This window comes from Budorcas taxicolor, chromosome 17, assembly GCF_023091745.1.
Source record: "Budorcas taxicolor isolate Tak-1 chromosome 17, Takin1.1, whole genome shotgun sequence".
Classification (NCBI taxonomy): Eukaryota; Metazoa; Chordata; class Mammalia; order Artiodactyla; family Bovidae; genus Budorcas; species Budorcas taxicolor.
Window position 1 is genome coordinate 58,005,643 of NC_068926.1, and position 14,365 is coordinate 58,020,007.

Here is a 14,365-nt window from a genome sequence, read left to right on the forward strand (position 1 = left end):
TGATTGGTCATTGCCTCTGCCAGCCCTAGTTTCTGAAAGTCCTGTTTCCTGGCCACTGCCTTTGGCTCCCTCCAGGCAAGGTGGGTCAGTTTTTGCCCTGCTCATACTGCCTACCTGAACTGGAGGGCACGGAATGGGCTCTGTTGGGGGAGCCGCCCTGGCACCCTGAAACTGGCAGCCAGTAAAGCTGTGCTTGGGAGAGCTACACCCCCAGTGGCCATCGTGGGAACTGCAGGTCACAGCTCTGGCTCTGAGAGCAGCTGGGAGTCAGCAGGTAGGTGCTTGGTAGGTATTAGGGGCCACTGCCTGCGCTGACAGTGCTCACCCAGGGCCCTCGTCGTCTTTGCCTCTCCGTTTAATGGGATGAGTTTATTGCATGCCTGCCTGTCAAGGCATCCACATTGTCCCTCTTATTCATAAAAATTAACACGAATGCTTTGCAGTACTGCTCTGGGACAGCAGCCTTCCGATGTGTATTAACTTCTCTGAGAACTCTACATTGCTGTCATTGTTGTCGTCATACGCATTTGATACGCTAGGAAATTGAAGCATGTAGAGATGTGTAAATTTTACTGAATACGAACACAGGCAGCTTGGCAAAGAGCCTTCTCCCTAACCATCATGCTGAACCTTTTTGCATCTCACCTAAAACATAAGGTTTGACCTAAGTCAGTATTATGTTCTGGTAAATCCAGTAATAGAAATATTGGATGTATAAAAATCTCAGAAGTGCCAACAAGACTAGAAAAGGGCTCATGTTAATTACTATTAATTCATCAGAATATGAGAGAGGATCTTAGAGAACTTCCCCTTTATTGAGACCAGAGGTCACCTAACCTCCATCAGCACTAGGGGAGTTATGAGAGGGGTCAGCGTGTACCCCATGTCAGACGGAGATATTGACAGTGGTTTTATTTAACATAAGAAGCTGTGTCAGAAAAAGAAATCCTACAAATTTTAGCAATCAAGTTATTTGGGAATTGCTGAATGATTCATGGCCGGTTTGCACCCCCACCACTCACTCAGTGCGCATTTCACACTGCACGTCATGGAGTGCGTCGCGAGAATAGAGGACACTGTCAGCTCTTGGGGCCGTGTCTGCGCCCGCACCTTATCCAGTCATTGCCCATTACATGGGGTTGTTATGAAGACTTGTAGTATCTGATATTTAGGTGTCTAGAAACAGCCATATTAACTTTGAAACAGGCTTTTTAGAGTAGGTAAAGCTGGGTGTTTGGTTTCAAGGTGTTCTGAATTTGTCCAGTGTCCCAGCGATTCAGGAATGCGTCCTAATCATATCTGGGGCCAGCATGTGCTGTAAGGCTCCCTGCAAGGATACTGTAACGACATTGTTGTTTTATAAATGTAGTATCTGCTTATCAGTTTCACGCTCTCTAAAACTGAGATCGAAGGATCATGGGTAAAGGTAGCAAATCGCCCTTTCTAAGGTTAGATGCTGGGACCTGCAGGAAGCTCTTAGGACTGAGCGTGGGCGTCCCTGTGTGATGCTGCTAGTGCTTTGCCGGCCCGCAGTCTGCATTTGCCCAGCACGTGTGTGCCCAGGGGTGCTGGGCTCCGGCATTCAGCGCTGAGGAAGAGCTCTGTCATAGCCCCCAGAGGCCGGCCTGGCCTGCCCTGCCCTTGGGGGCCCTCTGCTCAGGGTTCTTCGCAGGCCTGGCCTTCACTCCTGTGGTGTCCTTAATGGTTGTGTTTGGTTGTTATGTCTCTGTTCTCTCTTGGTAAAGCACAGTTCCTCAGTCTCATCTTTCCCCGCTTTTTACATGACTTTCACTTTTTTGAAGAGTCTGGATCAGTTGGCTTATAAATTGTCTTACCAGTCTGGATTTGTCTCACTGTTTCTTGGCGTATTGTCTGTAAACCAGAAGTTAATCTCAGGTTGTGTTAGATGGAGTTGGGGTTTTTGGCTGGTGAGCTTGCTCTCGGGTGCTGTGTGTTTTACGCTGCGTCTCATCCAGAGGCCGTGGGGTTCCATGTCCACTGTCAGGGAGGCGGAGTTTGGTCACTTGGCCAAGACAGTGACACCCTGTAAGGGATAGTGCTCCATCTGCAGTTAACAAGAAATCCATGGGGTCAAACTATGACCGAGTCCTGGGTATAACCTGTTCCCCAGTGATGACTTTTGTCCTTATGTTTGTTTTAGCTCCTGTTGGCTCTTCCTTCCTAAATCATGATATGAAAGTTGTAAGATGGTGATTTTCTGCTGTGAGTGTGCCCTCTAGTGAAGCAGAGCTTTGCCTCCTCTCGCTTTCCTCTCCACCGCCACCTCCCTCTCCTCTCCTTTCCCTTGCTGTCTCCTTTCTCTCTCCTTCCCGCCTCCTCCCAAGGATTGCTGGATTTTTTGTTTAGTCAATGTGTTATAATCATTTGGAACAATTTTATGCTCAGGTTAGCCCACATTTAGCCAGGGAGTGATCTTGAGAGGCTACATTTTAAAAGCACTTATTTAAATATATTTTTGAACATTTATGAGTTAATACATTTGCATTAAATTATTTTTAAACTTTCATCTTCTAAATTTTCAACCTTTGGCTGCATTGATCCTGGTAATCTGGGCAGAGCCCATTAATGAATGCCTTTCTCTTCGCTCTCCACAGAAGAGTGAGTTATAAGCCACATATGTGTGTGCCACCCTCAAATAGTTTTAGCCAGCAGCATTAAAAGATGTTTTCCATCAGTATTTTAATAGGCTCTACAGCATTTTGCGTGTTTGTAATTTTCCTACCACTAGGGGGCGTGCTTTAGTATTTTTCTGATAGCAGGAACTCCTGTCTCAGCTTCCCTGCATGCTTTTTAGATCCTGGAGAAAGTGACTATCCCAGATGCTCTGAATTTAAGCCAGCTCCCACACTGCAAAGTCAGGAATTGGGCTGTGCTGTGAAAACCTGGTTCTTGAGTGATTTGTGTGTGACGGTAAATCACCTGGTTGAATGCTTGGGTCCAAGTGCGCCCTCAGCCAGCGTCAGTTTCATCCTCCATGATTTGTCCTCCACTTCCAAACTAAAGTTGCCTCCACAGCCCTCCACCCCACCCTCGCATGGACACCGCCTGCAGCAGTCTGCACGCGCTGTTAACTGCGGTGATTCCCTGTGTTGGGGCTGGAGTGTAAATTTGCAGCCACCTCACAGGGCGGTTTGGTGCTGTCTTTTAAGTTGTCAGAATCTCAAGTGCCCGTGTTCCTCTGACTTGGCAGCTCCGCCATTCGGTCCCTCCACTAGAGACGCCCTCACACAGGGGGCCTGCGGTCCCCTTGTTGTGACAGAGAAACAGTCATGCATGGGCCTCACCTGGTCAGTGGAGGTGTATCCAGACTTCGGGACACTAAGCTGCAGCCAAGTAAACCACATGCAGGTCAGTGCTTACTGGATGCTTTGTATGAATAAACACACGCTAGACAACACGGAGTTACCTTCTGCGTGCATTAAAGTACATTTAACTGCAGGTATATGTGTTCATACAAGGACTGGGAAGCTAGACCCGCAGTCCTAGTGGTTTCCTCTTGGGAGGGCCTGACAGGTGCCCCCAAAGGACTTATGAGTACCGTTTCTAGGCTTTTACAGGGAGGTATGCGTATATTTTGATGTAGGTAGCTGAAAATTTTAAATAAAATCAGAAACATTTCTCAGAAAATATTGGGGGAATCAGATTCTTCCCACGATTTTTCCAGGCATTGTAAGTAGTCCCTGTTTAATAGTTTGCTCTTTCTTAAGTTTTATTTCACTTAGGTTTCTTCCTTCAAAATTTTTTAAAACTTCAAAAAAATTGTTTACCTCATATAGTGGATTGGGAATTATCTTCCCCTCATAACTCGTAGCTGCCAACTTCAGCGTCTGCTTTTCTCCTAAAAAAAGTGTCTTTTGTTAGTACAGTTTTCCTGTTTCACTGGGAGCCCAGGCAGGCAAACACACCACATTCAGTCTGTGCTCCTGGTGGACAGCTTGGAGTGGGGCAGTGAGCACCCTGTGGACTCTCACTGCCCCTTGCCTCTTGTTTTGGGCCCATGTTCAGAATTCCGTGCACCTGCCCAGTCGTGCTGTCCTTAAGCAGATGGGTGATCATGACCTGACAGCAACCTTCCTGCCCTCCTGCCAACACTCAGATGCCAAGTGTCAGCCAACACCAAGCTGCTGCTTAGTGATACCTAGAAAAAGAGGGAGAAAGAAGCGGTGCTGAAGCACATGTCTGACTTTCTTCAGAGCAGGTGCTGGACGTATTGTGGTCCAGACGGTTCTGTGTTGGGGGGATTTCCTGTCACCCTGGCCCCTGCCCACGAGATCATGACAGGCCCCAATCGTGACAGCCAGAAGTGTCTTCAGACATTGCCGAGCATCCTGTGTGCGGCAGAGTGGCCCCCAGATGAGAACAGAAGGGATTTTGACCTCTTGTTGGTGATCCCAGATTCCCTGCCATCATCTCGAACATCTCTGGGGCAAGAAAAGCCAACAGGGAGGCAGCTGGCCAGGTTAGGGCCCGTGGCCGTGTTCGCATCCCCATTGGCCTCCCCAAGGCGGGTACGCCTGTGACCCCTCATTCACTGTAGGAGGGCCGCATGGGCAGGACAGCAGATTTTTTCAGTCGGCGGCATTTTAGAAAGTCCAAGTTTGTTTTAATGTCGAAAGCAAGTGTAAAGAAGGAAGTGAAGTCATCTTCACACTCTGGTGGTCACAGCAGGGAGAAACCAGCTAGCAGAGCCCCCAGTTTCCTCTTGGACTCCCCAGGTGCCTGTTTGCAGAGCACCATCCCGCAGCCTGCCTTCCGAGGCAGCCTGTCCGGGCCCTGGGGTCCGTCCCAGGCCGTCCTCCCTGACCGCTGCTGGCAGGACGGTGCACAGGGGCGCCGCTCTTGGTCTGCTTCCCCAGCCCCCGGTGGAGGCCTTGGGCCGTCCTCACTCTTGCTGCAGTTGGCCCAGCCGCTAGAGGGCATCGTGAGTGGAGCCTCTCGTGGAGCCCTGTGAGAGGATCACAGGAGCCGGAGCCCGGGCAGGTCTCGTGGTGCCTGGCGCACCGTACATGCCCAGTTTAAAAGAGGTCACTTAAAATGTGTAGCTGTATGCACGTGTCACGTAGTAATGCAGGTGTTTGGCCTTCCTGTCCTTTTATAAGATGTGTTTTTACTCCCGCTTCCCCCGTTGCGTCTGTTGCTCATTTTCCTGGCTGCCTGGGACGCACTGAGTTAACGTGCCGTTGTTTATTTACACAGTGACCTGCAGGTGGACGTGTGGACTGTTGCTGCCTTTTTTTTTTCTTTTCTTCTGCTCTCCTGAGCGTTGCTGAGGTACTGTGGATATCCATTTTTGCTTGTAATTGGTATGTGATTTCTCAAACTGGTATGTCCTCACGTAATCTGAAGAATCAGCCTTAAACAGCTGTAAGCGCAGAAGTTCTCTAAATGTTCCTTCTTGGGTTGAAGAAATATGTTACAGATTGAATTACAAACTCTTTCCCCATCTCCTGAAAGATAAAGCGTCAGTTACAAGTCACAGGCAGTGCTTCTGGGAGGCACTCGTGTTTATCCCGTGGTGTTTATCCTGTGTTCTCGGGGTGCTGGGCACCGAAGGGCCTGCAGGTGTGTTTCAGGATGTTTAACGAGCGGTGTAAGAGATAACCTGCTGCACCATTGGTGTTAGTTAGCCGGTCGACTGGGCGTGCACAGGAACTCCCTGAATTGATTGTGACTCGTTGATCAGAACCAAGAGCACCCTGGGACGCAGTCAGAGCAGGCAGGCCTGCCTGGCCAACTGCTTTCTGGCCCAGGTCATGGAGGATGGGGCTGGGCCCTCCTGGCTGGGGGCCCACAACCAGTCTAGGCCAGGCCTCCACGGCCAGTGGGGGAGGGCCCACAACCCACCGTCTTCTCATTGGGTCCACGGAGGAGCCGTTTCTCAGATAGCTTGGGGAGGGAGAAGCCATCTGAAAGGATGTCGGTCTTCAAAATACCTCACACGTGCTGTCACCTCTTTTTTTTATTATTTCCATTTTAAAGGAGTCATTTTCTATTGCTGTCTCTAGTGGCAAAACATGGAGCAGAGAAGGGAGGGGGCATGGTTTTCCTAAGAGCTGATACAGATGGCATAACCCCTACCCTCTATGGTCTAGGGGCACGAGCCACTTTTCCACTCCTCCGCGGACCCCACATCAGCCCTGGGAGCTGGGCCCTCACCCTCGGAAGCAGGAGCCAGCACTGCAGGGTGCTCTGGGGTGGCGGGGGCAGGGGGGTGTGCAACAGAGGACGCAGGGAGAGACCTGTGACCCGGTGCTGTGAAGGCTTCAGAAACTTCACTGGTGAGAACAGAACAGGCTAGGACACCCTCGGCCCGCTGTGTGTGTGTGTGTGTGTGTGTGTGTGTGTGTTGGATCAGGTGAGACAAGCCCTCTGCACCTCCAGCTTGCAGACCCCGAGGGGCTGCTAGAGTTTCGCTCAGAGGAGGAAAACATTGGTGTTCTGTGCGGATCTGGCAGGGGCCCCGTGCCCCCTCCCTCCATCCTCCAGTGCCCCCGCACCTCTACCTCTTCCCTCCTGACTTCCAAAAACATCTGTTTCTTCCCCCCCGCCCCCCGCCACCTCAAAAATGCACTCAGAGACTTCTCCAGAGGTCCTCTGGATAAAAGATGCTGCAGAAAAACCAGTTTTAATGAGAATGTCCGTGTGCCTCTCTGCCAACAGAGAACCTGGAGTATAACGTGGAGCCTCAGGAGATCTCCCACCCCGATGTTGGACGCTACTTCTCGGAGTTCACGGGCACTCACTACATCCCTAACGCAGAGCTAGAGATCCGGTACCCAGAGGACCTGGAGTCTGTGTATGAGACGGTGCAGAACATTTACAGCGCAAAGAAAGAGAACGTGGAATAGAGCCTCGGGGACGTCAGACCTTTGCTGCTGCTGCTCTTTTCCAAGACGACGGGGTTTGGGGTGCAGACGTCCCCTTGGATCCCTCTGGACTCACACCACCGGGCAGGCCACTCAACCGGTCATGCTGGTTGCCTCCTACCAAGTGGAAATCACGTGTGCTCTCTCCGCCAGCTGCAAAGACAATGTTGCTCTCCGCCTACACTAGTGATTCATTTGACAGGCACTGTCTCAGTGGCATGGCTTGTATGCTTGTCCTGTGGTGACCGTTTGTGACATGCTGTCTTCATGACGTATCACCGTTGACACTTAGAACCGTTCTTTTTCCTCATACCCCCTCCCCACCCTGCATTGCGTCTGTCTACGTCGTCTCAGAGCGTTTCGCTTGCTGGACAGGTGGAGTTGTCTGTTTGCAATCGTTTCTCTCTGATCTCTTTGTGAACCGTGTGCGCTCCTCGGTCAGGATGGTCTGTCCTTTTACCCAGGGCTGAAGCTCTAAGTGATCATGGCCGCATAGTGGATCTGGAGTCATTAACAAACTAACAGTAATCAGAATCATTCGAATTTTTTTTCCCTAATTTTTGAAACAGATTTCCGACATTTTATCTTTTTCTTTAAATGAATTGAGAGCATGGCACAGTTTTGCTTTCCCAGATTCATCTCTCGGATTTACACTCATATCTCTTAAGAATCATTAGGTTTTTTTATTTTATTACATAAAATTCTTTGAAAAAATGCATAGTAATAGTCTTTGTGAATGGGTTTTCCCACTTTCATCTACTATTCCTCCCTTAAAAATAAGTGGGTTTTTTTTTAATCTACTCCAGTATCGTAAGTAGATCTTAAATCAGCAATGAGTTCTCTCTTTAGTAGGAAAGTACAATCTGCTGTTAAAATGTCTGCGTTTTAGAAGCCGTGCTCCGTGGTCTCCAAAGACCTGAAAATGAGGTTTTACTTTTATAACCAGAAATGAGAAGAAATAATGAAGCATAGAAACTAAAAAGCGAAGGGGAGGCCTCGTGCTCCCTGTTCTCCCTTAGAATCATTTCAAGGCCTTTCTGAACGTGGCAGGGTAGAAGTGAGTGAAGTATCTCCGGTGTGAGAGCGCGAGCTCGGTGGGAAAGGAGACAGCGTGGCCGGCATGCTCCAGTCACCGTTGCCATGGCGGCAGCAGGAGGAGGCCTGTGCTCAAGCCCCGGGATTCCGGCTTCATACCCAGGCGCTGCCGGCACCCATCTTTCCCACGTTTGTGGTACCCAAGCAGGAAGGCACCTTGTCCTAACGCAGCTCTGGACTCCCACCGCTCTCCACCTGCCCCTTCTCCAGTGGGCCAGCCTTGTAGTTGACCTGTAGTAGCTAACTTCTGAAGTTAGAACCTAGTTACTCTGCTCTCTTAAGTTGAAAAGATTTCCAGTTGCTCTAGTGAATGAAGCTCTGGGGGCTGTGATCCAGCCACGCCTCACCGCCCATCTGTCCCTTTGCATGCAGTATTTCCATACTACGTTCGGTGACTGCTTCTCGTTTACCCTTCGGAAACCGTGGGATGACTGAGGTTTGGAGAAGCCACCTGAGACCACTTCCCAGCTAGTGACAGTTCCTGAGCGGTTACTAGAAAGAAATGGGGATTTGGCTAGCCAGCTCCTTCCCGCCCCAATTAGCTCTGGTCCAGGGCCCATGTCCCTCATTGGTCCAATCCAAAGTCAGATGGTCTGGACGCGCATTGGGAATTGTGACCACTCACAACACCCGGCCTGCCCAAGGTTAGGGGCGTTTTACACTACTCTCATTTAAAGGTGAAAATTAGATACTATGGCATTAATATTACTGAGATGCTTTACTAAGAATCTGTGGCGCATGCTGAGAGTTAAAACTGTTGGTTTTCTGGTTTGATTTCCTTTTTTCTTAGAGTGACATTGAAGCCAAGAAAGATGGTTTTACTTTTACTGACCCGATGTAAATATGTATCTAGACTGTTTCTAAATGTGTTTCTCCATGAATGCATCATTTGGCTCCAGGAAGCCTGTGACACCTGTGTAAGTTGGTCTTTGGGCACTTTATATTTTTCTAAAAACGTGTTTTGGATCCTGTACTCTAATAAATCATAAGTTTCTTTTTAAAATTTTTCCAAATGTTTTCTCCACTTAAAAAAGCCCTGTTATAAAAGTAGAACTTTCACAATGTTGAAATACTCACTCTTTGGATATAGTAACTTCTTTTCTCTTCCAATGAATGCCAAGATTTTTTGTACAATAATTAATAAATGGAACTTATCCAGAGAAACCACACCAATGGCCTGCCGGGTCTCGTTCCAGGTAGACAGCCCAGCCATGGCAACAGCAGAGTCTTGCTTGGTTCTCATTGATTAAAATGGGCGAGAAGTGACTCTCCTGCCTTTTTCTAACATCTGTGAGCGAACAGGGAAATACTGTGATTTCCCTGCCAAACGTTAACCTTCTGAGCTGGCTGCTCACCTTGAGAGTGGTTGCAACGCAAAGATTGCAGCTTTTTAATGACATCAAGTCACATGTCTTGAAGCGAGAGCTGTGGATGCCTTGTGAGGGAAACCCAGGTTCTCGGGGTGTCGATGCTGACCCCATAGCTGCATGCCCATGGCACGTCCGCAGCTTCGCACCTAGCACCGTGTCTCCCCTGTGGTCACATGCATGCTGTCACACTCGTCGCAGCTGAGCAGTCCCCAGTTTTGCACACTCGGAACCTTTCACATGCTGCTGTTCATTGTCACTCCCCAGGAGAGGAGTGTGGTGGTGTCTTCCCAACTGCTCAGGCCCTGGAGCTTTCCTGCCGGGACACACCTGCATACTCACTGCAATCCTCCCCGCCTACCCTGAGGCCCGAGGTTTGCAGGCGTGCTTTGGGAAACACTTTCAGTGAGGTGTCAGTTACACCCAACCTCGTCCATGTCGCCAGCAGACCAGTCTGGCCAAGCGTCTCATTTGAAAGTACGATCCATCTAATCGCAGTTTGAGAGGCTGGCTTTGTGGCCTGTCTGCCAGAGCCTCACAGATCTCCATTGGAAGTGACATTCGCACTGCAAAATCGTGTTACTTCAAAAACCTGTGTTAATACTCTCGATCAGCTTTATGTTTTCGAATATCTGGTTAAAGTCTTGTTTCTACTTTTAAACTGTCCGAGTCTTAACGTATTAAACTGGGTCGTGCTTCAGCGTCCTGAGCTCTGCTCTGCTACCACCAGGCCCATTTGCTGTAAAGGGGGAAGTGGGGGATGTGTCTTTCCTTCCTCTGTGAAACCAGACTGCCGGAAGCCTTTTCTTTGGGAAGTGTTTCATGGTCATAATAATCAAGCTGTTGTTGTTGTTTGTGGTTTTTGTTTGGCGGTTTTTTCTTTTTTTTGAAGGGAAGGAGAGACTGTTCACCTAGAAGAAATGCAGAATTTGGCTCCATGACGGTTTGGTTTTGGAGAAAACAGCTGTATTGCATTGTATTACCTTGTATTACGTCAGGCCAGGCACCAGGCATAACTGTTTATAACCCTCACAGCAACCCTTTAGGACGCGGACCGGGCGGTGAATATTTTTGCGGGCTGCGTAAAGTCTCTGTCACATATTCTTGGTTGGAAAAATGTAAGGAAAAAAAAAGCATTCTTAGCTTGAGGGCTGTGAGGCGGCAGGCTGGAGGGGGCCAGATGGCCGTGGGCTATAGTTCACTGAATCCCGCCGAGGCATAGGGCCGCCGAGTTCCCCTAGCGGACCGCTCCCAGGTGGAGAGCCTGGCCTCCGAGCTCCAGCTCCCCGCGGCCTTGCTGCCGACAACCTCAGCAGCTACCTCACAAACGTCTCGACCCTCTGCCTTGCTGCACCCTTAACTTCCCATGTTTCAGTTCTGAAAATTTAGAGAGTCCTGAGAGAAAAGAACATTCCTTCGGTGAATAAAATTTATGTGCAAATACAGAAGAGATGTATTACGGCCATTTAGCAATGATTGTATTAGGGTCACGCTAGTTCTGTAATAAATAGACCCAGAAATGTACGATGGCTTGAACACGTAAGAACTTTCTTGGCTGACATAACACAGGGCAGGGGGAGTGGGTTGGCGGGCGGCCCTACACACCATCACCTAAGGACCCAGGACCACCACACGTGGCTTCCCAAAGCCCCCGGGCCCCCTGCCATCCAGTAGGAGTAGGGAGCGTGGAGGGACTTGTCTGGAAGGGCCGTGGGACACAGGGTCCTTGTGCTGAGGCGGGCAGTGGCGCTCACTGCTTCACCTGTCCTTCCTGCCAGGATGGAGGTGAGGGGACAGAGGTGGCCAGCTGGTTGTCGCTCTGGGTGTGCCCATCCCTTGTAGGACCCGCTGCCGCCCAGGGAGCTGGCCGCTGCAGTCAGGCGGCCCAGTCCAGAATTGCCTTGCTGGCTTCTGGCCCAGCGCGACCACCAGCAGTGGGTGTTCCTGCCGGCCACTCTGCCACCTCAGACCCATCATCCCTGCGACAGATGGCCCCAGGGGGAGGAGCGCAGACTTCACGAGGTGAGTCACGCCCAGAACTCTTGCCTCCGTAGCCAGAACTCAGGTCACCGACAGACAGCCTAATTCCAGGGGAGGTGGGCAGTGGCCGCCCGTGTAGGGGGTGGGGACAGTGAAAGGTGTGTGGGGTCCCCACCTTATCTGTGCTTCTCGCCCACTTCCTGCCCAGCTCTCAGTTCTCCTGGAGCTCAGCCGTCCTCCCCACCAGTCCACACCCCTCTCCCAGTGCCCATTCACTGGTGAAGCAGGGACAGGACAACTGCAGTGGAGACAGCAGGCCCTGGGCCCTGGATGATGAAATACTGCGGGGCAGGTGGGTGAGGCCCCCTCCCTGCAGGGTGTGTAGGGGGTGATGGCGCCCTCCGGGAGGGACTCCCTCGGCCACTGCCTCCCGCGCCCCATCCTGCCCTCTGGGGCCCATCCTCTCTTGTCACTTCACTAGTGGGTGCTGGGGGTGCCCCCTTCCTGCAAGCCATGCATTCTTCACAGCTCCACTCCAAGATGTCCGTTTGTTTCTACAAGCTTTTGATACCTCCAGCAACAATTCCCTCAAAAACTTAGCAGGCTACCGCTGCCGGTCAGGTTCTTTTCCAGAAATGTCCTTTCTTTCCTCGCTTCTCTGCCCAGTGCCTGTCCCTTCTTCCTGACCTAGATGGCAGCTGCCTGACTCTGCTGCTGCCCGGAGCTGAGTCTCACTGTAACAGGCAAGTGTCTAAGGGGCCTTCGTGGCTCAAACTGATTTCCGTCCTCCTCTCTCGCTGCAGTATCATGAAACAGTGACGTTGCCAACAAAGGGAGCCTGGGAGTTATGACTCTTCTGTTTGAGGTCTAAACCAGCAGGTTTTGGCCTGAGTATCCCTCTGGTACCTGCTATCAGCTGCAAAGAGCAACCAGCACCCTCTATTCAAGTGTCTGATGACGTCCCCTAGACCTGCTGCAGTGCCTGCGGCTCCACCTTGCAAGTTGTAAGCAGCAATTTCACCAAATATAACCCCCGGCACAGCAATCCAGCTTCCCAGGCACCCAGCTGCTGACACCGTATAGTGTGGGGTTTGGCACAGCAGTTCTTTCAAGTGTTGGTTTCTGGGGGGATTTCTTTGTTTTGGTTTTAAGTTCAAAGTGGGCTAATTTTTCCAGAGGAAGTTCTATTTCCTGTTTGACCATGGGAAAAAAAAAAAAAAAGAAAAACTAAAGACAGCAATGTCAGTGTCTTCTGGGGAGTAGAAAGAGCTATACAGCACATTGTTTTGGAAACTTAGGAAAAGAAGTTGTACAGAATAAAGGAAAATGTAGAGGGGAAGAGCCAGTTCATTCTAGACTCCTCATGTGGTTAGATCAAATTTCCATCTACTTTTAAACATGACAGAATTCTTAATGGAAGTGTTGGTATTTAAGTTGTTGAAGCTGGGAGCAATCTGAGAGCACTTTGAGAGCTCTGAGTTTTCCCTGTCTGCAGGACACCAGTCATCTCAAGGTGGTGAGGGTCTTTCATAATCTGCCATCACGACGGTCGCTCCTGGCTGCTCCTGCAAAGGTGGCTTCCCCTCGGTGTCTCTTGCCTGTCTCCACTCCAGTGCTTCTCAGCCTTGTTTTCCCAGTAATTTCTCCCCGCCCCGCTCCAGGACCCTTTTTACTTAATTTTTTCCTAAACGCCCTCACCCCATGAATAGTTTTGACCTCTTCTTGAAAAATTGAGGTGAAATTCATAGAACATAAAATTCAGCACTTTATTTCAGTTATTTATTTTTTTTAATCTTTTGGCCATGCCACACAGCATGTGGGATCTTAACTCCCCAACCTGGGATCACACCCACGCACCCTGCACTGGAAGCATAAAGTCTTAACCGCTAGACTGCTAGGGCAGTCCCTCACCGTTTTGAAGTGTACAGTCAGTGGCGTTTAGCGTATCACTATATTGGGCAGCCACCACCTTTATCTAGATGTGAACATTTGACTGTCTCAAAACAAAACCTTGACCCCCGTGAAACCGCCACTCCCTGTTTCTTCTCCCTGCCCCCCACCACCCCAGTCTGCTTTCTCTCTCTGTGGGCTTGTCTATTCTCAACATTTCATATAAAGAGAATCATACAACGGACCTTTGGGGATTGGTTTATTTCACGTAGCGTCATGTTTTCAAAGTCCAACCAGTCTGTAGCATGAAGCAGTATTCCTTTCTATGGCCAAGTAATATTTATGCATGGACCACACTCTGTTTATCAGTTCAGCTGACGCTGGACACTGGCATTGTTTTCACCTTTTAACCCCTGTGAATAGAGCTGCTGCAAACTGCTATGAAATTTTAATACCAGACTGTGTATCCACTGAGGTGTCGTTTGTGTATCTGTCCATCAAGAGTAATTGTCTTTCACCCCCACCTGGGAGGCAGCATTGGGAAAAGTCCATCTGTCCCTTCCTACCTGCCCACTGCTGTCTTGTCTTGGAGTGTCTTAGTGTGCCCACCTTTGTGCCAGGAGCTGTAGTGAATACAGAAGTCAATCTATACCATCTGCAGATGCCAAAGTGTGTATTCCAGAGAGCTTTCTCGATATGTATTGCATAATAGTGTTTGCTTAGCATATTGACTTGACCCCACAATGTCCTGGTGGCTCAGACAGTAAAGAATCTGCCTGCAGTACAGGAGGTAGGGGTTTGATCCCCAGGTCAGGAAGATGCCCTAGAGAAGGGAATGGCAACCTCCTCCAGCATTCTTGCCTGGAGAATCCCAGTGGACCAGAGGAACCTGGCAGACGACAGTCCATGGGGTCACAGAGAGACACTACTGACGACTAACACTTTAACCAGTATCTCTTAGAACGTGTTCCTTTAAAAAAACAAAACAACAAACTATTAGAGAGTTATTTGCCTCTTATAAAAGTAGGATTTTTTAAAAATGTAGTTATAAAGTTTTCTGAGTAATGGCCGCGTTTGTTTGCGACTATGTCCTAAATTGCCTCCTCAGAGAATTTGAAAGCTAACGGACCCCTGAAGAATCAGCTG

At 49.7% G+C, this 14,365-nt stretch overlaps 1 protein-coding gene across 2 annotated transcripts in view; it reads left to right on the forward strand.

The window, feature by feature from the left end:
* The window catches only part of FBXO21 (F-box protein 21), a 38,642-nt gene extending 27,769 nt beyond the window's left edge, over nucleotides 1-10,873 (forward strand). For both annotated transcript variants that reach the window (XM_052654386.1, XM_052654387.1), the window contains exon 12: nucleotides 6,682-10,873. In XM_052654386.1, the coding sequence (XP_052510346.1) occupies nucleotides 6,682-6,869 (188 nt within the window). In that variant the 3' untranslated portion in view covers nucleotides 6,870-10,873. The remainder of the gene's footprint in view (nucleotides 1-6,681) is intronic.
* The last annotated feature ends 3,492 nt before the right edge of the window (nucleotides 10,874-14,365 follow it).